The sequence below is a fragment of the Pseudopipra pipra genome, chromosome 10 (genome assembly GCF_036250125.1).
Source record: "Pseudopipra pipra isolate bDixPip1 chromosome 10, bDixPip1.hap1, whole genome shotgun sequence".
Classification (NCBI taxonomy): Eukaryota; Metazoa; Chordata; class Aves; order Passeriformes; family Pipridae; genus Pseudopipra; species Pseudopipra pipra.
The window spans coordinates 5,121,565-5,146,278 of record NC_087558.1 but is presented as its reverse complement, the minus strand read 5'-3'; the positions used below and the strand labels follow the sequence as shown (position 1 = coordinate 5,146,278).

At 42.7% G+C, this 24,714-nt stretch overlaps 1 protein-coding gene across 3 annotated transcripts; it reads left to right on the top strand.

Annotated features, from left to right (window-relative positions):
- The first annotated feature begins 12,303 nt into the window (after window positions 1-12,303).
- On the top strand, window positions 12,304-22,816 carry TNFSF10 (TNF superfamily member 10). 3 transcript variants are annotated; one of them, XM_064665859.1, is made up of 5 exons: window positions 12,304-12,556; window positions 16,360-16,512; window positions 18,008-18,050; window positions 18,747-18,891; window positions 19,567-22,816. In XM_064665859.1, exons 1-5 carry the CDS (start codon window positions 12,434-12,436, stop codon window positions 20,009-20,011), a joined length of 909 nt encoding a protein of 302 aa, XP_064521929.1. In that variant the 5' UTR covers window positions 12,304-12,433; the 3' UTR covers window positions 20,012-22,816. The 3 variants fall into 3 exon arrangements, with proteins under 3 accessions (XP_064521929.1, XP_064521927.1, XP_064521928.1); XM_064665857.1 differs by having other exon boundaries at window positions 12,305-12,556; window positions 18,747-18,863; window positions 19,566-22,816; XM_064665858.1 differs by having other exon boundaries at window positions 12,306-12,556; window positions 18,747-18,863; window positions 19,569-22,816.
- Window positions 22,817-24,714: the final 1,898 nt, after the last annotated feature.

Genomic DNA, 24,714 nt, shown 5'->3' with positions numbered 1-24,714 from the left:
CAGAATAGACCTCTATATCTATGTAGACATGTAGACTTTAAGTCTGGAGCAGCACCACGTTCAAGGATTATCTGATTAGCAGAGTTTTTAAGTAATCTGTTTCTCATGATATTCCTTTCCTCTGCAAAGAAAGCAGAGGTTTGTTGAGGCATCAATAATTCAGTCATAAAAGTCAATTCCCTCAAAGTGCTTTTCAGGCATGAATTCTTCATAATCTGCCTGTGGGGGCAATGGGTGCTGGGATTTCTTCTACCTGATGGTCCCCTTGAAGACAGGGACACACTGTGGTAGAAAAGTTGAATGATCTGGCTAAAGATTTCAGAGAAGAAATCTGACAAAGAGCCCAGCATAGCTCTCAAGAGCTCTGGGCTGGCAGGTCTTCCATGGACCACACATATCCATCAGTTTGATGCAGTTCACTGTCTACAGCAAAACCTCCTCATAGAAATAGGTGAATAATCAAGCATCTATTCATAAATGTGTACTTCTTAAAGAAAACTAAAGTAAAATTCCCAGCCCTAAAACCTATAGTAAGAAGTTCAGAGCTCAGAAAAACCCAAAGGCAAGGGAAGGGAACACCAGATGCTTTGTCTTCAGACCTCTCAAGACCCATCAGCTTGGCCCTCCAAGGAAGGTGCAGCTATTCAGCCTTCAGCCAGATTTAGCCAAGAAACCATGAGGTCAGAGGGAGATTTTTCCTCTGTCCTAGCCCTCCATCACAAGCAGTGACAAGAGCTGTGGGCCTCTGGAGGCTGTGACACCTGGACTGGCTCTAAGGAGGGGAATGAAGAGAACCAGTAACTCACAGACTCACATCTAGTGGGATGCAGGTGAGCACCACCAGTTTAAAAGTCACACTGAAGACACGCTGCCCACTTGTATGTTTGCAAGTCATGCCTACAATGTAGAGCATCACTGAACTGCTTTGCTCACACAAAAGTCTGGAGTTAAAACTGTTACATGGCCAGGAGGATCAGACACATCCTGAGTCAGACCCAGAGCAAACCAGGATAACAAACGAGGAATGCAACTTACCCTTCAGGCTCTTGTTTTGATTTGAAAATGCAAAAGAAGCAGAAGTTACTGCTTTTCCCTACAACTCTTGCCTCTGGAACATTTTTTAAATTCTGGGGATTTCCTGTGTTGCATTTTAAGAACCATTCTCTGGAGCCCCTAGCAGTCGCTGGCTGGCAGTATTGCCTCTCTCTGGTTGAAGCAGACACTTTTGAAAGAGAAGAGGTTGTTAAACCTATCCTGATGTGCTACAGGTTCTTTTCTGAGTAAGGCAATGATGCCTCTGTGAATCACCGCCTCCAGCCTTCAAAAAGATCCAGTGTTGAAGAAAACTGATTCACTTTTAGCACAAAGAAACTTAAAATCCAAAGCAACTTGCTAAGTGGTTACACCAGATTCTCCCAGCTCTTTCTCCTTGTGGCAGACTCAGCATTAAAATTCCCAAAGGCAACAGAATCAACCTGATTCCTGCCACTCTGGCATTACTCTTGTTCTTCCTGCAAAGCTGTTTTTGATGCTGGGGATCAGAGACCAGCCTCAGGGACATGTTTAGTGGAGATGAAGCATTGCTAATCTACACTGGGACTTTAATCTGGGCTGGCATCTGCACTGGTCCAGTTTGGATTGGAGCCTGTTCCTACACAGCACTCAGCAGAGGCAGGAAAGGTTGCACTTGTTTGATGGAGAGAAGGGGATTCCTCTCTGTCCTTAACCAGACGAAGCATCAAAACCCAGCTCAGGAGCTTCAATGCTTTAATACAGGGACTTAGCTCTTTCAAAACAAAACAGTGCCTTGTCAGCAGGCAGGAAGCAGTGCTTGAAAAGGGAGTTTGAACAAACACTGTGCTCACATCTTTCCCTCTTACCAAAACTTTACTGCCTGCCAGCTTCCATCTCCTGCTGCCCTAGTCCTCCTCCAGACTCAGACCCCAGTCCTGAATTCTTTGTGGGAAACTTCAAAGGGGTTTAGTGAATTGTCCTACTAATTATTTGTAGGCATATTATCTGCAATCTCTGCTATCCCCATCCACCTATTGTGTTCCCCTGTGCAATAAAAGCCTATGCAGCCATAGGAGGCAAGCACAAGAAAACAAACAGATAACTGTTTATCGGGACCTATCTGATTCGTCATACAGCAGTTTGTATACAGCAGTTTTCAGGAATGTGTGTGTGATTCTTCCTAAAAAAAATTTGATTCATTCTGAGTGTGGGCATAGGTGGCAAATCTGAGATTGCTGCAGGCATGGCAGCCTGGGGAGAGCTGCTGTGCACCTTCAGTTACAGCCTCAAGTGATCCTGAAAAAATTTCAGAACATATAAAGAGGATATGACTATAAAAAAATAGGCTGTGTATGGAACAATTATAAAGTATTTCTAACTTCTACCCTATTAATGTCTTGCAAAGATGAGGAAATTGCATATTTTTGCATTCCATGCAAAAAAAAAGGATTCTCTAAACAAGCATCTCTTGCTTATGAACAGTGGATCAGTTTTAAATGATACAAACTAAACAGCACCTCTTCCTTTTGACAGAGAGGCAGTGGTGGTAAATGTGTCTTAAGAAGATGCATTGAATAAAAGAAAATAAAATTATGTACAGAGCTGAGCACTCTTTGGGTGCTCACTCCCAACATCTCCTCTTGGGCAATGGAGACAACACTGATAACTCTTCTGTCTAGATTTGTTACAGCACCTCATTGTCTTCTGCTATCCTGTAATTTAAATAAAATCTGCATATCTGTCAGCAATCAGCAGAACAGTAGCACTGGCAAACTGTGGTGAGTTCTATAGCAGTCTCACTGCTCACATTAAGATTGCAATTTCACACTGCATTCTCCTGTTTCAGTTGATAACAATGAATTCTAAGGTCCCATGTTTTCTGTTTTAAGAGCTAAGCTGCACTCTCAGATCTCTGTTTACAAGGCACATCTACCTCATGATATTCACAGCTCAGACAGGGGATGTGCCTCCCCAGCTCCACTTTGCACCTCTCCAAGAGATGTTATATGGAAAAAGGACCTGTATTTCCCTAAACAGGGTAGGTAAAGTCCTTTACACAGCTGGTCACTGGCAGGAGTGACATCAGCACAATTTACATCTGGTTGGAAGTGTTGGTGGAAGGAGGTGTGTGCATGACTGACCCACTGCCCAGCCTCTGTTCACTAAAGGGCAGCTCAGGCCACAGCCTTGGATGGAGGCTTCTCACTCTGCCCTGCACCTCCTAAGCCCTTAAACAGATCAGCAAAACTCTCTGTGTCACCACGCCATAAACCAGTTGGGGAAACTGAATTTTCCTTTCAAACCCAGTGAAAAGAAGCTGGGCGCTAATAACTGATATTGCCAATGGGACGGTCAAACCACCAACTCAGAGAAGGTTGGTGATGTCTCCCAAGCTTTGTCTGACCAACCCCTCACCTGGCCATAGGTGAGACCTCCCAGAGGCACCATGGCATGGACATACTGTCCATGGAAAGCACCTCAAAATGTAGAGGATTGCAGAAACAGAAAGTGGGTTCAACTGAGTCTTTGTCTGCAACTTCTTTCAGAGGATGTTGAAGCTGAACACGAAACTGCTGGTAACAAAGAAAATGAAAGCAAAACCGATGAATATCTCACTCGAGGAAATAAGTATTGTGTTTTTCATAAATAGTGGTACTTTTCCAAAATGAGTGTTACGCAACAGGTAAGATCTTTCCCCGCTAATCTCTTTGACAGGAGAGTTTCAACAGCCTGAAAGTATTCAATGCAAATATAAAGCAAGGGTGACTAGAAAGTCATTCACTGAGACTTCTTTTTTTTCTCTAACCTATCAACTTAAAAGAAATCAGAGCTTGGGGGTGAGCCCGATTCAACTTCTGCACTGAGAAAACCACACTGGAGTGGCAAAGTGTGAGCAAAGTGTGATGGAGTGTGGCAAAGGCTGATACTGGATGGGCAGCTGAGCTCTTCTCATGGCCAGGGAAGGGTCCTCCTCACTCTGGCACTGGCTCCCATCTCTCCTTGTACTGCCCTGGGCTTTCTGGGCTCTTTACCAAGCCAGTCCTTGCTAGCTCAGATGAGAACTATCTGGGATTTTGCTGCATTAATGAGCTGTAGTGGCTCTGATGAGCACCAGAGCTGATCTGAGGTAAGCTGCAAGATCATGGAGCCTGGAACAAGAAGGGAAGAAGCCAGAAGCAGAGCCTTTTTCGTTTGAGAAGGGGTGAACACATCTAACACCTCGCTGCATGTCTCATAATCATCATTCACCATTTCTGTTTTGTGTGGACAGATGAGTATCATATCCTATCCAATTATCACATCCTGCTCCTACCACTGACACCAACAGCAGCTGGTTGAGGGGGAGCAGTTATTTTTGTCATAGCATATCATCATCTCCGGGTGTTTTTATTTCACTAAATTGCATCTGCAGCATTAAGTTCCATTTTTCTTAAGTTAAGCCCTTGAGTCAATCTTTAGCATTTGGCCACTCTGCTTCAGTGCTGCTGTCTGACACAGCAACTCTGTGCTGGGAATGGCTCTCTGCAGCCAGGTGAGCTCTTATGGAAAGATATTTCTTCTCCAGGTGATTAAGGACCTATTTGTCTCAAATATATTACTGGACTGGGGCCTTACAGAAAACAAGGAAATCAAGTTCACCTGCCTCCAAAAGTCATAGAAAGGGACATATTATTTTTAGCCAAGGCAAGCCTCTTGGTAATTGCTTTAATTGTCAGTTGTGGAAGTAGTTTTATAATCCAACTGTTCTGAAGAACTATTTTAGTGGCTGATTGCAGTTATCAGTTATTTTTCAAGTGCCTTTTGTTGATAATTTTTCCTAGTTATAAAGAAATCATTTTTGCATTTATTTTTTTAATTGTAAACATTCTGTTGCAATGTTTCCAATTTTTTCTCATCCCAAACCCCACAAATCCTTAACCAGCTTAACCAGTATATGCCCACAAACCAAAATTATGCAGAAGACTAAAGAAGTGCAAAATTTTACCCAGTCAGGTAGTATTGGCATGCAACATAGACTTCAAGCTGTGCTTCACCATATCTATCTATGTATGTCTATGTATCTTTAATAAGGACACAAACATCCTCCTCCCCAGCCTTCTCTACGGCAATCTTATCCACTGATTCTGCCAACACAAGTTTCCAACACTCATCAGCAAAATTTTTGAAATGGTTTTAATATTGCAAAATATTTCACAGGCAATTCTGGATTCCTTTGATACCTGGTGTTATGTCTGAACCTCAGGACATACCTTTGCTCTATTTCCAGTCTTTCCTTCTTCACTGTAAAATCTGAAAAATCAATCTTTTCCTTTCCATATTACATCTACAAATCTTTATAAAGGAGGTGGGTCTTAAAAAAGGTCAACTATATCAAGATGATGTTATCATATGGATGCTTTCTTTGGCACAAAAACTGTTTTAAGTGTTTCCTCCCATTCTTTGCAGCCCTTATGCAGTTTGTCATGCTTTTAGCTGTGCCCCTGCAATGGTTTGGTGTCACTGCTGTGAAACAGCTCCCAGAACACCCAGAATCAACACAAACCTTTTAAAAAATGGGGGGTTTAACCTTCTTCTGTGATATGTCTTTGCTTGGTGACCTCCAGACCCTACCCACTTTAGGGCCCTCGTGCACACCCTACCTGCTACCCCTCACAGCCTCTCCCTCCCATGGTCATCTCTCCTTTTCCCAAATCAGAAATGGTACCTACATTAAGGAAAGAGCAGAATTTGAGGGGCTTGTATTTTCAGCTGCAGAAAGACCCAACAACCCTAAAAATCCACTTGGAAGCTCCACCTGAAATGGCAGGGGTTCCTGAATCCTGTACACTCTGGTCTGAGGAGACAGCTGGAACAACGAAGGATGAGGCTTTGATGGGCTCAAAGCACCTCTGTGCAATGTGAATCCTTCTAAGTGCTGACATCTTACATTTTGTTTTGGATTGCCTTTATTTGCATTCCCTGAATTGCCTTTCTAGTTAATAAATCACATAACAACTCTGTGTAACCTGAGCAGTAGTTAATCTGCTGATACTGTTGTGGTGTTCAGACAAATAAGAGTAATGACCAAACAAAGCTGAAAGCACAGGTTGGGAATGTTTTGCTTGCTAAGATATGAAAACGTCTGCAGGGTTTGTTTGGTGGAGTACTCCTGTATTAACTCACATCTCAGGGCTAGCTAAAAGTTAATGGGAAAACACAAGTTCTGTAGGTTGCCCAGAACAAGCAATTTGGTTGTGTGTAGCAATAAGTAGCTCTAAACCACTGTGGGGTTTTTTTTTAAAAATGCTATGTTTTCCACTTTAAGGTTTTTTTGCATTATCTATTTATTGTCAGAAATCTTTTCCAGCTTCCTTCCCAAGTAAATAAGGAAATCCTGCTTTAAAGAAGCCTGGGAAGTGTTTGTTATGAGTTTTACTCCCAGACACTCAAGTATTTGTTTTGCAAATCGATGTCAGCTTGAGTTTAACTTGAAAATTTGAGTGAGGAAAAGCAAAAACCTTAGCCCCAAGAGTAAATATACTGCTTGATGAAGCACACTGCAGTTCGCTTTTAGTTAAATATTGTAACAGTTCTAAATATTTTTTTCAGTTAAATATTACACAACTTTGGAGTAGGAATGATGAAACTAAAACACATTGACCCAAGAGACTGCTTCACTTTCTATTCTTCCTTGGGCCCTTTCTGTTTACTGAGTTGTACAGGCCCAAGAAAACATCTTGCACCTGGCAAAATTTGCCCTCTATAATCAATGCCAGATCTATTCAGACTCTATTCTTGTGGCAATCTGCCCACAGAGCTGTTCTAATACTCTCTTTGGCAGCAGGTATGGGGAATTTCTGCTCCCTGCTCTATAATGACCCATTTTGCAGGACATAAGGCAAATAAATGCCTTTGTAGTTAGTTGTCACTGAAAATAAAAACTGGCCACCAAAGACCCAGACACACAAAATTCACAATATACAATATACACAATATAATGTTTGTATGACATTCATGCAATACCTTCTGTAACATAAAGCACGTGTATTTTTGATCACCACCGTGATATGACTCACATATTCACCAAGGCCAAGGTTTCCTTTCAGCTTTGCTTCAACTGATAACCCAGCAATCTGCATAAGTAATTCAAGTTCTTCCAGTCCTGCACGGGCTTTACTGTCACGTGTTTCTTGCTTACTAACCTCTGGACAGTGTGGCTAACCCTGACTAACCTGGCTACTCCCTGAGCTCTCTCAGACTCCCCCTGAATTCACAGCTGTTAATCTGAAAAGAAACACATTCAAGATGGTGCAGGTACCACCAAACTGAAGGATTTAAGAGTGTTTCCTGAGTGACAGTCTTTACACTCCACTCCCAGAAACATAGCCGTATAAGCCTTACAGTGGATACATATTTATTATAATGATAAAGTCATTTCAATCACTCCAAAATGAAGTCTTTAAGAACTTTTTTTTAACCGAAACCTTTCACTCTAAGATAAACAGAACTGTTGAAGTGTGAGACTTTCCCATGAAACAGAAATTCTGAGTTGCAGCACTGCAAATAATGATCAAAACAATGACATAGAAACCATTTACATAAAGAAAAAAACCACCGTGGAGTCTTGGACCAAGGCACCTTAGTGAAACTAATTGTATTCATTTGGTGGGTAACATCACAGTGCTTTGCTGGGACGTGCCTGGTGACAATCCCAGATTTGAAAGCTAAAAATACTAGTGTTAGGACAAGGGGGAATAGCTTCAAACTGAAAGAGGGCAGGTTTAGATTAGAGGTTAGGAAGAAATTCTTCCCTGTGAGGGTGGTGAGGCACTGGCACAGGTTGCCCAGAGAAGCTCTGTGTGGATGCCCCATCCCTAGAAGGCAGGTTGAGAGGGGCTCTGAGCAACCTGGTCTAGTAGAAGGTGTCCCTGCCCATGGTAGGGCTGTTGGAATGAGATGGTCTTGAAGGTTCCTTCCAATTCAAACCTTTCTATGATACTAATTCTCTTAAAGAGAGATTTCATAACAAGCACTCATGAAGGACAGGACACTTTTGGAAGTGCCCCTATATAATTGACAAAAGTAATAAAAAAAGCTTAAAATATATATACTACATTAACAGGCAAAAGATTAAGTACTTTCTTAAGTACAAATGAGAGATCCAAAGTTAGATCCGGAGTGCTATTGCTGCAGCATTATTGGACATGAGTGTGGCATGCACAGGCACAGATATTCCCAGCTCTATTTATCAAATCCACTGCTTGGGGCATTAGGTCTGAATAAATTATTTCATAGGTGTGTTTTGGGCCAGGCAGACCATTGCTGTTGTTTATGTAACACCATAGGCCAAAAGGGTATTGCACTGACAAATAGATCCTAATGCTGATCCCATGACAGCATAAATCACAACTAACTCACGGATACGAGATGGTTGCAACTAACAGCAAAACATAACATCAGAATCTGGCCCATGGACCACGAAGGAATGAACAATCCCTAGTAGCCAAGATGTGATCTGTCCAGTACATGTGCAGGGATGAGGACCACACTGTAAAGTTAACTCTGTGCTGGCTGGAGGCTTCTTGTGCCTCGGGAGGCTTGGCAGGATGAGGCTGTTCACAACCCATCTCCTGAAGCAGAGAAAGGCAGCGTCCTACACATTTACTGGGAGGCTGCAGAGCTGGGCAGGGACTTCCCTTTCCCTTCAGGAAGGGGAGAGGACACAGCAATTGCTTACTGTGCTCTCTCACTCAGTTAATCAGCAGGAGTAGCAAAGCCCAAACTAACAGCCTTCAAGTGTCTTCTGGTGGGAATCTGATACCTAAGACAGGTGTTAGATTGTGAAGGAAGGTTTAAGTGATCATAGCATCTTTGGTGACAAAAAGCTCAGTCAGAGCCATGCTCTGAGGGGGTGGAAAACTACACCTGGAAAGCACAGCCACAGGGCTGCTCTCCTCTCTGGAACAGCTACATGCCCTCTGCCCAACTACACCTCTGCAATTACATGCCATGATACTTGTGATGAAAAACATGACCTTTGCTACTCAGCAGAGAAATCTATGTTGAGAACTGCTGCTTACCAGAAAGTCAGCTCACCTTTCTCTGACATGGAAAACAAGCCCAGCCCTGCAGTGCCAGTGCTGGCAGGGAGTGATGGCAGTGGTAACAGCAGCCACGTGAGTTAACAGGAGAAGGACATACAAAAACACGTGTCAACCCCTCTGTCCTCCTCTGAAATCATCTTCATCCCCCACATCACTGCAATAGGTAAGGAATTAGAACTAAAAACCTTAACAAGACACTCTTCCCTTCATTCTTACACATTTCCAGAGCCATTACAGATTCCTAACTAGTTGCACTGCTGGGGGACAAGTGTGGCAGGTCCCCTGCCAGGCGTTTTCTTGTCATGCCAAGTGACACATCCTAAATCCACAGGACAGATTAAGGTTTATCTCTAATTAAATGGCTCACTGAGTACGGTATAATAGGATGAAGGAGCCAGTAAGAATCAGAGGTTTTGATGGGGAGCTGCCTTGGTCTAGCACTACACAAACATCCAGGACTTGGTTCTGTTTAAACATGCACTAACACCATTCCTTCCCACTGGTGTCATAATCCCAGCTTTACTGCAGTAAAATTTCATCACAGCACTAATTTTAAACTTTTGAAACTTTAAAACATATTATTTTCAGTATAAGTTTATACTTGCTAGAGACAAAAATTGATTGTGGAAAAGTAAGCATTGAAGTAACAAAGATTTTCAAGTGCTTTCAATGGGGGAAATGTTTGGGATATTCACTCCCAGAATCTGTGTCAGTGTGGAAACCCATAAATATTTTATTATTGGGCAATGAAATTTTCAGATCCTAAAATTTCAGAAAGATAGTGAAGTGATACTTTTTGAAGAGATGAATTTAAGTGTGTTTTTCCCACTGTTCTTTTCAAATCACACTGGCACTAACTAACCAAGTATTAAATCAGAGCCATGAGAAACATCCGTGGAGGATTTAAAATGATGGGTTGGGGGGTCACAGACCATGCCTGGTAGGGAACTCCAAGCAGAGTACATGGCTCTTGAAAAAACCATTCATGAATTGGTACATTTACCCACAAAATAGTTTTGTTACAAATTGTAGGGTGGGGACAAATCCATGAAGAAGTTGGAAAAACACAGAATAAAGACCAACCCCTAACTGTGAGTAACAAGAGTGCTCTGTAGTGCCCTGGCTCCCTTTCACTTTTGTTTCTATTCTCCTTCAAATGAGGTAGGACTTCCCTAAACATCTAGAAGGAATATCTGCACAAACTGGCTTCAGCAGCAGGAGTCATCAGTCAAGTTAGTTTGCCTCCTTTTAATTAACTCTTTGCATGGCTCCATGAGATGAAATTTCTTTCTTAGAAATTTATGAACCATGATAAACAGAGGCAGGGTGTTGTTTTTTTGGGTTTTTTTTTGCTTTTGGGGGTTTTTTGGTAAGATTCTTTTTGTGCATGTGCTAAAAATCTGTAAGAGACTCCTGTTCTGGAGCTGATGCAGGGACCTACTTTGCATTAAGTAAGAGTGAACAGAGTCCCACGAGCCCTGCTCAGAAAGGGGCTGTGATACTGTGAAGCAGAAGGAGCCCAAAATGTCACGCTGACTTTGCTGAGAAGTCATAGGAGGGGATCATGAGCTCACTTTTGAGAAAACGTTAATCTTCTCCGTCTGACATATGCATTGGAATCACACAGATCTGAACTGTTTTGGCACAGAGATCCACTGTCTCAAAGAGCCAGACAAATAAACTGCCTGCTGCCACGTTGAACAGGGATTCAGGGATTATTTTGCTACACTATGAGGGAAGAAAAAACTATTAATTTTCCTGTAAATGGCTGACTAGAATGCAGTTACGCCTTCTAAAGATGATCTCAATAGTCAGGAGAGATGAAGAGATCTTGATTTTAATTTTTCCCTGTAATTATACTGACAACTCCCACCTGCATCCTGGCACTTGGGTTTGGATGTTGAGCAGGAGTCAAGATTTCATCCTGTCGTGCAGCAACATCGTGAAAGTGAACTAACTCAAATCTCTGCACTTGGATCCCAGTTTTCCATGACTTCACTGTCAGCAGACCACACTGGTGCTACCTGTGCTGATTTAAAAGCATCAGCAGATAATTATGGAGTTGCTTATAATCTGGACTGTGTGAGGTGAAAGTGTCAAAACCTCACTGAAAGTCAGAGGACACACTCTAAAGCATGGACCTGCCTTTGCAAAACTGCTATCTGGGTATAACAGTTTGGAGAAAAGCTTGCAAGAAGAAGTCTTAGAGGTTTGAAAAACCAACCCAACCCCAAAGTGCCTTCAGATAAAGAAAGCCCAAAATGTACCTGGCATCCATGTACTGTAACATCAGGCACGTCATGACTGGGGAGCAGAAGCGATGGGCTGGAGCTCATGGCACAGGTACAGGTTATTGGCTCACAGGTACAGGTTATTAGCTCCCAGGCACCTTTCTGTGATGTACCAGCTCTACAGGAGAAGCTGCAGAGGACACAACATGGATAAGGACAGTACACAAAGGACAAGAACCTGTTGGAGCAAGTCCAGAAGATGCTCAAAGGGCTGGAGCACCTCTTCTACGGAGAAAGGCTGAGAGAAGTGGGGTTGTTCAGCTGGAGAAGAGAAGGCTCTGGGGGAGACCTGAATATAGCCTTTAAGGGGGTTTATAACAAATATGGGGACAGACTTTTTAGCAGGGCCTGTTGCCATAGGGCAAAGGATAATGATTTTAAACTGAAGGATTACAGTTAAGAAGTTAAGAAAGAAGTTATTTACAATGAGAAGTTTTTTACAATTAGGGTGATGCAGCTCTGGCACAGGTTGCCCAGCGAAGCTGTGGCTATTCCATCTCTGGAAGTGTTCAAGGCCAGGTTGGATGGGGCTTGGAGCAACCTGGGATAGCAGAAAGTGTCCCTGCCCATGGCACGGAGGGTTGGAACGAGATGACCTTTAAGGTCCCTTCCAACCCAAACCAATCTGTGATTCTATGATTCCATAACACAACTTGGAGTGGGGAAACTCTGGGCCTCTCTGTGCTCTTAACCAAGAGCCTTAATGTCTCAAAAAAAATCCAGTTTCCATCATTCCCTGGTGGTGAGCGCTCAGAAATGCTCTGCAGCGTGACAGCTCTGTAATGACCCCCCCACATCTTAGCAACGACCCCGCACTTCGGTGCGAGGGAGAAGCGCCCGCACCCTCCCGTCCCGGCGGGGCGGAGGGAAGCCGGGGATGGGAGGGAAGGTCCCACCCGCCCCGCTCCGCCCCGTCCATCCCCCGGCGGGGCGGGATGAGCGCCGGGCACTGCCGGGGGCTGCACTCCATCCCGGGACAGCGGCGTGAGCCCCGAGCCCCCATCCCGGCCCGGCCCCGCTCCCCCATCCCGAGCGAGCCCCGCGATGCTGGCGCCGGGCGGGCCCAGCCCCGCGCAGACCTGCGGGGCCGTGGTGGTGGCCGCCGTGCTCCTGCAGTCCGTCTGCGTGGCCGTCACCTTCCTCTACTTCACCAGCGAGCTCAAACAGGTCGGTGCGGGGGGACGGCGGCGGGGGGGACCCCGCGCTCGCCCTTCTGTCCCCGCAGGACGGACCGACCCCCGGGGGGCCGCGGGCTCGTGTGGGCGGTGGGCGATGCGAGCGGCATCCGCGGCCGGGGGCTGAGCCCCCCGTGTCCTGAGCCCCCCCTGGGCCGGGACTGAGCCCCCCCTGGGCCGGGGTTTATCCCCCACCCCGCTCCCCGCAGATAAAGAGCTCCACTCCCCGCGCCCGTTCCTTTGTCTGGGCCCGCCGTGGGTGTGCGCGGGGAAGGGAGTTCAAAGCAACAACGGCTGCAAAGTTTTCTTGCCTTAAAAAAAAAAAAACAACGAACAACAAAGTCATGCATTTTTTCAGCGAAGATGCAAATGTGTTTTTCATTAGCGCGCAAATTCGTCGTCTCATCGCTTTGCGCTGCCCGCCGGCGCTGCAGGAGCGCCAGGAGCGCTGGGAGGGCTGGACAGTCGGACAGGCACGGGGGGAAAGGACTGAGGAAAGCTGAGATGCCTTTTAGACGTATCCTGTAGGACAATACATAGTTCTAAGGCAATGACTAATGCCAAAGGAACTGCACCAGACAGCAAACACCACTGAATTCCCCAGAATAACTTGTAAAATAGCAATTGTATAGTCTAGATGTTTTGGTCTCCTTGCAGCCACCCTTCAGGCCTGCTAGCTGGTGCTTAACTCTTTCCTCTCCCTGCTGCTTAGCTCTTTCTTCTCCTGGCTGCTTAACTCTTCTTGCAAAAGACCGTGTATACTCCAAGAAAGTTACATTTAGTTGATAGTCCCAGTAGCCTTTCTATGTGTGGCCCTTCTTTCCATGGACCCACTAGTACTCGGGATTTCCATGAGTGACTTACGCAAAATTTACTGCCCTGCTGTAAATTGTATCAGTATGTTGCTCTTCCGGGCACAAAAGTAAAAGTAACTGCAGGTAAGTGTTCTATACATATACAACTTCAGAAAGTATTGCAGAAATGTAACTTACTGCATTCAATAATGCATAATTACATGATTATTAATAACGTATGGTATGCATGCATTTGTTCCACATCAGATTTAATAGGCAGAGTCTTCTGAGATGTCGGAGTTCTCTGTGAGGCAAAGGGTTTGCAGTATTGTACATGTGAGTCAGTGTTCGTACTTTGGAAATGTATAAAACAGATTTCACGGCTGTGACTGTCCCATATTTGGTCAAATGGGGGAGTCACAGAAATGTGTTGACTTTATGGAATCAGGCTACATAATGCTGCTAACAAAGAAAAATATATAAAGGTATCCTCATTCCTTCATGCATACAGTTCAGAGTCCTTTGCTCACAAGCTTGCCAATCTAAGTAATTAGTAACCACACTTATCTTTCCCTTCCTTTTATTCAAACATGTACACCTGAGACACAACCACATCTTGTGGTACTTGCCCAAAATACAACTCAGTGCTTCTGAAGAATAACAAGCCTGCATTTGGGGTGAAGGGCTAAATCTGTCCACACTAAAGTTCTGCTGGACTAAAAGCTAAGGTTGCTGGCTCTGGAGGGGGTACCTTAAGCACACATTCCTGCATGTGCCATTTGGTGCACAATAAACAAGGAAAAAGCTTATCTGTAAGCACAGTCTGCTACCCCACATCCACATGGTGCATGTGGAATAAATCTCAAAAGATAAGCTGTGATTTTGGTCTGCCCATTTTTCTTCCCTTTGCTGTTCACAATACCTGCATTGCTACACCTTCACCAAATTACTGTGGCTGCACAGACTGCAGACATTTCTAGCTTTACAAAAAGCATGCTGAATAACTAGGAGGGTTTTTCCTCTACAGCTGTAGTGACCTGAGTATAGGAGTATGACCATTTGTTTAACAGTTTCGCTTTAGGAGGAAGTGCTGAGACAATAAAGTTCACTATGCTTCAGGATATAGGGCTGCAAGGACAATATCCTCAGGCTTCCTTCTGTTTCAAAAACAGTCTACTAACCACTCCTAGCATAGGAGAGGCTTTACAAGATTCCTGCAGGACTTGGGTTCTCACAGGCTTCAGTACTACAGTTAAACCTCATTTGAGTAAGTCTTACAACAGAAATAATAATGTGCTGCTGCAAGGTTGCATTCCACGAGGATTTCAAACTGCATGCAAAATACTGTTCCAGTGCCAGGATAGTAAAGTTGTTTTGGGGAAAAGCGAGCAGGTAAGGAAGAGGCAGAAGCACAGGACTGTTTGCTTCCAGATGGGAGGGCAAAGCTGAGAGCTGGGCTGTAACAGATCTGGCAAGAGAATAAACAGTAACTCCACAACTGCTTACGTTTTGCTTTTTTTAAAAACTCATCAAACTACTATGTTATAGAAGCTTGTATAGTTAAATCTGTCAGAGCCCTTAGTTTTAAGTGCAGCTTTACCTTAATGAGCACATAAAATTAATGGTTTTGAGATCTTGAAACCTGATTTAAGAATGTCCATACTCCTTGGCAAAGACACAGAAACCTTCACAAACACTCATAGTGGTGGCCCCTTTTCCTTCTGCTGCTTACAAAATACAAGTACAGGCTGAAGCTCAGTGGAGTCTGCTGCTGCAAACTGAAAGTGGGAGTTTAAGGAGGTGAATTCTCCTCTTCCTCCTCCTGGAGCGGGAAAATCTCTTCCTAAACGCCTTGTTTTCTAACAGACGGGAAAAGCATGCAGTATGGAGGAGGTGACTCAGATCTGTTTGTTTCTTTCAATACCCCTCTCTCAAGGACAACTGAAACTCAAATGTATCTGTTTAACAAACCAAACCGAGCTTCTTTAACACAACGAAAGTGAAATTTAAATGCTACCTGCAGACCAGAATTCCAGCTGAATGCTCTGCATGTTTGTTGCTGTTTCTCCCAAAGTCCCTGTAGTGCTTTGCTGGCTCAACAAGCCTGACCAGTCTGTAGCTGATGCAGCAGGAGCCCCGTTCCAGGGAAACAGGGGCTGGATGCTGGAGCCAGCACAGGTTCTGTGCTCCCACATTAACCAACAGCGCCAGCTGGAGTCCTGTGTGTCGCATCCGCAGGGAGCTTGGGAAGAGCTTTCCACTAGGATATCAGCTCTCCCAGTCAGATCCCCTTGGAGCCAAGCAGAGTTTTGCCAATCTGTTAAAAACTCATTTCTCTTTATCAGAAAATAAATGTGTTTTCTCTATGACTAGACAATATAAACATGGGTCCATGTCATGAGCGTCCAGCATTATAATTATATTTGGACTCAAATGTCATTTCAGTTGTCTGGACTTTGTCCTGGACTATTAGGACAAGTGCAGTTATGGAGAGACCCCAGACTGGATATGGGGACGATTTGGTATGGATATATAATAGCAAAGGTCTGGATTATAAATGGCATTGGCTGAAAAGACAGCATTGAAAATACCTTTAAGGTCTAGTGTTTGATTTCATCCTCAATAATTTGCAGGAAAAAAATCCCTTGTGCAAAAAAAATGTTTTTAATACAGAACTAGAGCAACTAAAGAGTTCACAACATTAGGGATTTGGGTATTGAATTTTAACAAAGCCTATTTAGTTGAGTACTGGATATCAAATTTATGTCCATGGAGATAACATAAGTATATTTTTGCATATTAGGTATGCCATCATAATTAAATATGTCAAATCAGGATGAATTACTCATGTTGTTTATATAGTTCTACTTGCACCATACTTGGAAATGCTTTAAAGAAAGGGAAGTGTGTTCCTAAGCATAGTGAATATAGTGACATACCACAGCTGAACATCTGCAGACACATCATGGGTGAAAAATCCTGGCTTTCCCTTCTGCTGCAGCTCCAGGACACGTACTCCAAGAGCGGCATCGCTTGTCTCACCGGGGAGGAAATCGGAAATTCCATCCAAAACTTGGATGAAATTGAAAGTGAAGACAGAGAAGCTGATCCCTGCTGGCAAGTGAAGTGGCACCTGGGAAAGTTAATTAAAAAGGTATTTGGGAACACTGTGCTTGATGATATTACAGTTGAAAGAATCCTAATAGCAGAATACAGGAGGCTCTCAGATTGTTTTATTGCAAAGCAATAGTCAGACCACAGCTTCAGCTGCAAAGCACTTGCACTGAAGACAAAAAACAACCCATAACAGTGGTTTCACTACATTCAGTAAATAATAAAGCAAAGACAGTCAGCTTTTACTAAGCAGATTTCAGTGATAGATGGGCTTGTCTGAAATACATAAGGGTAGAAGTGTTTGACTTGAGCTTGCTTTCAACCTGACTGTACAGATCATGGTGCTAGCAGAGCTGTCACTGCCCTTTTGGAAACACAGGGAGATTGAGATGAGAAAATGAGATTAAATGTAACACAGGGGGAGGTACAAAGGTGCCTGAGGAATGGTCTGGTCATGAGCTGTGTAACGTAGTGGGAAAGAGCAAGTGAGCACAACAGCATCAGGCACAGCACCTTCCCAGTGCAGCATTCAGAGAGCATCTCCTGCGTGACTTGCACACAACACGTAGAATTTTTGGCTACAGAGAAGAAGATCATTCTGGCTGTAAAAATCAGAAAGTCTAAAATCTTCTGGAATGGTTTTCAAAATCCCATCTCCAGCGCATAAAGCTCATCCATAAAATTTCACTTCTGGTTGAAACTTACCTGGCAAATCTGGCAGCCCAAAACAGATCCTCTATTTGTGTTCAGAGCTCTTGGCTCCTTTGGCGGAAGTTCTGCCAGTGAAGTCCCTAAACTTCTTCATAGAGAAAATGTTTTATTTGGTGGACATTTACACATCTATTATACCTACTAGCTCCCTGATTGCTTAAAAAAAAAAGGTAGCCTGGATGCCAGAGATAATAAATTACTACAATTATAATTATGATAATAGTAATAATAATAGGATAGTTAGATAAACAAAATCAGGTAGGGCAGAACCCATCAGTAAGTGGCAAAACAGGGCCTGTTTTAGTCACCCAGTTAAATCATCTCCAACCATCACCACATTTGCTGCAGCTCCACCACCATTTGTAGCCAAACTGGTTTGTTTCAGCAGTTAGCAAACAGTTATAAAGGAGGGGAATGCACAAAGTAAGATATGCTGCCTAACAGCTTAGGTAGGTGGGTACAGCTTTAAAAATGAATTTAATTTCTCTGAGCTAAGACCCCACAAAAGTGCATGCTGCCAAGTGTTCTGCAAATGGAAGTTGGTGCTCGTACAGTATTTCTTGTTTGAGAGAAATATGAGGTCATATTTTCCAATAGACTTATGCCTGAGCTCTCTTGTAAATGTTTTCCCATTTATCTCATGATATAAAAGATGTAAATGTAGAAATAACTTTATTACAAGAAATTAATAGGCTTTGCTTAGTTTGCTTGTTGATCAAATCGAGAATACACTTTATTCATGAGCTTATAAGAGGAGTGTCTTTTTCCTGCTCATGTCACCTTCAGCTGATAAACTAATTTCTTTTTTGTGTGTGTTTTGGCAGATTATGTCGAAAAGCTACGAGGAAAACATATCTGCAATCAACGGTATAATAATTTTATTATCTGTGACAAAAAGAAGCTGCTAGTGGTACCTGATGTGTAGCAACTCAAAATATTTTTAAGTACAGAAACTGACTAAAATCTTGTACTGGCATCAAGTCACCAAAAAATGATTCCTTATTACTAGAAGGTAAATTTTCAGGAGCCAAAAATATGGTCAAGTGGTTAGAGCACGGTAACCAAGGTGGATACAAAGAACTCAACCTCTAGGCCTCAGTCCCATGGAGTTGTGGGGACATTTAAATAGTCTTCCCAGTATCCCAGCTCCTGGAACAAGCAGCACAGAGCTGCTGGATGCAGAGATCAGTTAAGGAATAGCTCTGCTGAAGCTCATACAGCTCTAAAGATGCTGGGCAAAAACATTACAACATACAAGTGGAAGTTCAAGTGAAAGGTAGGAATAATTAACCATAAAATACAGTACTATGTGTTATTTTGTCTCGATAACTTGAAGGTGGGAGAAGGAGAAAAAGAAGAACAAAGAGGCATATAAAGACATTTCAAGAAGACCAAGAGCAAAAGAGAAATTTGAGCCTTATTAGCCAATATATAGCATTCAGCCTATGATTTAATTAGTTAAAAAAATGACGTACCTATTCCTTAAAATCAGGTCAGATGGGACAGATGTGCTTCTAATGTTCTTGCTTTTGATGTGGGGTTTCTTTTCTTGTCTTCCCTTAGCTGAAAGAACTCTGGCACTGTCACACACCGACAGGCAGCAGCCACGTGGTCCCATCCACGGGGCCGCGGCTCATCTGACGGGCAGCAACAACCGGAGGAGTTCCCTGTTCACACGCTGTAAGGAAAAACCTCTAAAACACCTTAAAGAGCACAGAAATTACTCTCCCATTGCTAGTCTCATGCTTACCTACACTTTTTAATGCTTGTATTGAGTTAAGTGTAGGAAACAAATCATGAAAAAGTCATCTTGTCCCAGACATTGTTTTTTTCTGCTGATTCTCCACCAACAGGGAGAAAGCCTGTTTCCTCTGGGTGCCTCCCTAATTTTTCTTTTGGAACCTTCATTAGGGGAAAAAAATTAAGTGTCCTTCTTTGTAATATTAAGTTTTTCTCTTTCTTTCCGCTTCCTTCTGTTAGTTGGAGTCTCAGCTGCTATGGTGACAGACCTATTAGAAATGCAACACAGACAGGAGAGATGACATTCAGGACATGTTAATGAAGGACTTGGTAGGGTTTCTGCAGCTTCAGAGGGTATCAGACACTAATGGCTGTTTTAACTTTGTTTCTAAGTAACAACATCATTTTTTCTCTTATTTGGGGGCACAAAAATTAAAAAAAAAAAGAAAAGGCAGTTCATGTTAATTCTTACATAAATCTCAGAGCTCACTTGTGGACTGTCAGTTTGTTGTGAGAATGGATGTAATGAACCACTGTGAAGAGCAGGTTTCCTTACTTTGTTATTATCCTCAACCAGCAGACACCTAACTTCTCTATCTAGTTTTTAAGTTAACATTTCTCTCTTTTATCTTTTTCCCCAAGTAGATTTCTTACCCAGAAAAGGGTTTGGACATAAAATAAACTGGGAATCGTCGAGGAAGACCCACTCTTTCCTTTACAATGTGGAGCTGAGAAATGGCGAGTTAGTGATACCCCAGACGGGCTTTTATTACATCTACTCACAAATTTACTTTCGCTTCCGTGAAGATGAGAACGAGGATTCAGATTCGTTGGGACAAATCAGGAACCCCAAACAGCTTGTCCAATACATTTACAGACTGACGAATTACCCTGAGCCCATTTTGCTCATGAAAAGTGCAAGAACAAGCTGCTGGTCTAAAAAGGCGGAATATGGACTTTATTCCACCTACCAAGGTGGTGTGTTTGAGCTGAAAAGACAGGACAGGATTTTTGTCTCTGTCAGTAACAGCGACTTAGTTGACATGGAGAAAGAAGCAAGTTTTTTTGGAGCTTTCATGATCGGCTAAAAGACAAAAGTCATGCTTCCAGAAGACCCAATTTCCCTATGCAGGACCAGCTTAAAATTCCTGTAAAATAGGGGATAATAAGCAAAAACTGTATCAATACCAGCAGTAGCAGACTCCCCTTTCTCAGCTCACTCATCATGAAGTCCGAGCGTGCCGAGTTCTCCCCCACCAGCCGGGAAGAGCAGCAGCAGCTGGCTGTGGGTGGCACTGATTTGTGCAGGCACAGGCACCACTACCCCACCAGGCTGGGGATGTGAGAGGGTTTCACACCCCACAGATGATACCTTTGGCCACAACCCCAGGCAGGTAAGCGCCCACCACCAGCAGAGATGCTCCACGCCAGCTCAGCTGCAGCAGGTGGGGTGGCGGATGTTCCGGGTCCGCTTACTCAAGGCTGAGACAGGATATCAGATTTTACTTGTGGTCTCCATTGGGACCCTGTCTTGAATATCTCAGCTCCTGTAAGGAGCCTTTGTACATACTGCTTCCCAAGTGCCCATGGAATTTCTCTGCAAGTTTTTGTTTGAACACGAGTTTTACAGAAGTTAAAAGACCATCAGAAAATCAAGCTGCACATCTTCATCTCATCTTATGAAACACTCGAGCTCCTAATTAATTTTAAGCACATGAACAGCCTGACTAAGGGTATCCACATGCTTGAAATTAAGTATTTGCTTAAGTGGTTTTTTAGGATCATTTCTTGAGTAAACACATTAGTCTTGTCTTATTTGCAATATTGTACATAAAAACAGCTGCTGAAATGGCACAGAAGAGCTTTTGAAATCAATCTGTTTTTTGATCAGTGTATTATAACAGTGCCTGTTTACTTAATTACTGTGCTGCAAACATTTCACCAGGCTTCCAGTAAGTTCAGTGATATAGTTGCTGTTACACTTGTTAACAGCAAGTACTTGATCCAGGAAAAAAAAGTGGTTTTTTGTAAATACTGAATTCTATGAGAAATTTGCCACAAATTAAGGATGACGTGGTTCTTCCGTGTTTATTTGTACTAGTCTTATTTGGTAGAATGTAATGCAGAATAACACACCCCAATGACTAACATTTTTAGGAAAACAGGCACAACTATCCATACTTTAACAAATGCTGCTCTTTTAGGTAATGCTGTTATGCTTTATTTTTTTTTTTTAGGAACGGGTGAAATTTTTTCATAGTTTTGTTAAATAATTTTTTTAAAAATGGCCACTATATTTTTTAACTCTTCAAGAAGAACTATTTTATATTAAGAAGATTTGAAACTTCAAGTTCTATGGGCTGGATTCACAGCATAACTAGTGTAATCAGCATATCTGCAGCATTGTCAGTGGAGCGACAGCGATTTGCACCATGAACACATTTTGCCCAGATTCAGAGAAAAAAGGGGGGAAAAGAAGGTAAAAGTGAAAACAAATAAAATTGGAGGAAAAGGAAGACAGTTCTGCAAATGCTACTTTACATTAACAGAGTGATGCCAGTAGACAGTCTGGTTGTCTATTTTGAATACACCAAGGTTGCCGTGGGAACCCTCACATTCACCTGCACGTTCTGGTAATCAAATCCCCGAGCAGCCCCTGCACATGGGCCTCACGAGTAAAGATGCTCGTTCATCTTACTACTCAGTCAACAAGAGGAAATTAATAGACACGAGCCCCTGCATTTATTTTGCCATTCAGAAAAGAAGGTATGTTGGTTGACTTTACCTGTGTTGGAGCAGCAAGAGAGAGAATTTCAGGAATACCCTCCTTTAGACAGATTAGGGCAAAGAAACACACAGCTGTAAGCCTGAAATAAAGAGTTGTAACTTTTGCCTGCTGGTTTAACAGTGTCTCACACACTGTTTTCAGTGGTAATCAAATATGTGAAATTCTTCACCATTTACTGAAACACTTTGGTTTGCCTCCTTCTGAAATCATCTGTTTCGACAGAGAACAGAGAATATTTTTTGCAGTTTTCTTTCTGATTTCAGTATTTAATTCAGGAATTTTCTGCCTGCCAGAAAAGGCTGGGAGAACAGAGCCATTCCCTGCGTAGCCGTATGTCTGCTCTCTTGGAGAAACGACTTTTGTAGGTTCTCCTTGCAAATGGACAGAGCCTTCCAATCTCAGCACCGGACTGGCCCATGTTGTCAGGTTTGAGATGTTTTTTTTAGAAATTTACTATATTAATAATTTTTAATTTTTTTTAAAGAATGCTTTTTTAGGAACTTATTTGAATGAAAATTTATTTGCACTGTGAAAAAGTGCTGGTGGCAGCTTAGAGTCAGAAACCCTACCCATGGCTAAGAACCAATTTGTGTAATGTGGAGTCGTGGCTGCTAAAAGGGACTGGAAGGAATCCATGGGGGACTCCACAAACCTGCAGCTGATGCTAAGACAAACTATTACAAACAGATTTTCTTACTCCATGTACTGTCCTTAACTCTCAATTAACACTATGCCTGTTGTCACTGGGGGAATGCTCCCTGGCTTTACCTTCCTTTATTACCTAAATGTACATATTTGTGGTCTCTGCATGCAGAGCATAACACAACAGGAAATACAGATAATCATTTCTGAATAATCCAAAAGCATGCTTGACAGATATTATCTTGATGGGTCGTTATCAAGGAACATAAGAAGGACACACTTGAAGAAAATGGGAAAAACATAGTAAGTTCTGTTTCTATCATATCCTGAGTCATACCTTTCATCTCATTTTATGTTGAATAGCAAATGTAGCAAATTTTTATTTGTGGATGTGGGTTCCATTAATGTGTGAATATTGTAAATTTTTCTATATGCTTTTTATATAAAATGTTTTTACTAAATAGTTATTTAGTGTTGTGGTGATTGTTGGTGTTTGTTATCCTATGGCTTCCACAACAACCCTGTCATAAATAGTTTCCCTGACATTGATTGGTATCATATATAGTCCATTAAATGCCACAAACGCTTGCAATGCAAAGGACAAAATTGCAAACCATTGAGCAATGCCATGTTGTGTAATCCCATCTAACTGGCTTCCAGACCTCAGTTAGTGAACAACATCTGGAAGCAGTGTGCTGAAGAAATCCCTGAAAATGATCTTGTGACCAGAGCATGCAAAATTTTGAGCACTTCCCTTTAGGTTCTTCTCATGTTTCTGGGCTTCAGCAATTATTTAAGCACTGGGAATTCTTATTTAGTAGGGAAATACCTGATCTTTACCCATACCAAACTACAGTAGAAGATATTTGTTCAACCTGGAGAAGGGAAGGCTCAGGGAGACCTGAAAGCATATTCCAGGCCCTATGGTGGGCTACAAGAAAGCTGAAGGGGGACTTTGGACAAAGGCTTGTAGTGACAGGACAGGGGGGAATGGCTTCACATTGACAGAGGGCAGGGTTGCGTTAGAGATTGGGAAGCAATTCTCCCCTGTGAGGGTGGTGAGGCCCTGGCACAGGGTGCCCAGAGAAGCTGTGGCAGTCCCATCCCTGGAAGTGTCCAAGGCCAGGTTGGACAGGGCTTGGAGCAACCTGGGACAGTGGAAAGTGTCCCTGCCTATGGCAAGGGAGTTGGAACCACCACACCAAGGGACCCTGTTCTTCCTCCAGTTGGTGAATGAGTCTAATAAAGAGGGAGAGGAATGCCCAGGGTGTCACGTGGTGACACAGTGAGCTGAAGCACAGCAAAAAGCTGAGACTAAAACAGCTGCCTCTGAATTGGTGACCTCAGAGCACAGTTTTGCTGATAATAAACCAGCACTGTTTTGAAGTCTGCTTGCAGATATATACTGCCATATAAACAACTGTAAAGTAATTTGAACCCATTCTGGGTTTTACATTATTAAGCTGGATTACCACTATTTCATCAGTGCTCCTCATGGATGATGGTTGCTAAACCGTAACCTTTGAAAGCATACACCAGGTGCTACCTTCTGTTCTAAAACACATTTATAATAGCAGGCAAAACACCCTTTGTCCCTGGATATAATAAAAAAAACTGCATTTGCTCCTCTCTGGAGTTGTTGAAGGTGCATCATTTTAAAATGAATCTCTACCTCAGAGTCTGTTTTCCAGTTTCTTCTTCTCTCCACAATAAACACATAATCATTCTATATTCAAAGCTTTTGGACATTTCCATGACAACAAACAATGATATAAACAAGAATTAGAACTTTTATTGGATGGGGAGATAATGGAAAGAACGGAACATACGAAAGAGACCTCAAAACTCCATAAATAGAAACTCCCTCCTACCTCATCTCCAGTACTCAATACAGCTTTGAAGCTACTGAAGAGAAACACCAATATTTTAAGGTTCCATGAAAGGTAAATGTCCAGTATAATATGGTTTTTTTAAATTAGTTTTTGATATCTGGCTTGTTCATGCATCCAGCTAGTGGATAAAACTGAATAAAAAAGTACTTCTGCTTCTGTCTCTCCATTTCTCTCATTCCAGTAAGACCACTGACTTCACTCTTATCTTGCTGGCAATGTAAAACTAATGTTCCTGCAGCTGAGGGCTAGCAGAGAATTTTTGGGAGCCTAAAGCCATCTTCTCTCACAGCTCTTACCTCTTCTATCACCACTATCTGCACCACTGTCCTTTAGCATATGCAAAGCAGAGGCAGTAATCCATTATCCTGCAAAGTTCATGGGATGACTTCTTTATATTTCATCAAATTTGGCCTGCAATTGCCAAAGAAATCAGAAAGAATCAGAAATCTAAAGCTGCTTTTCTTCTCTC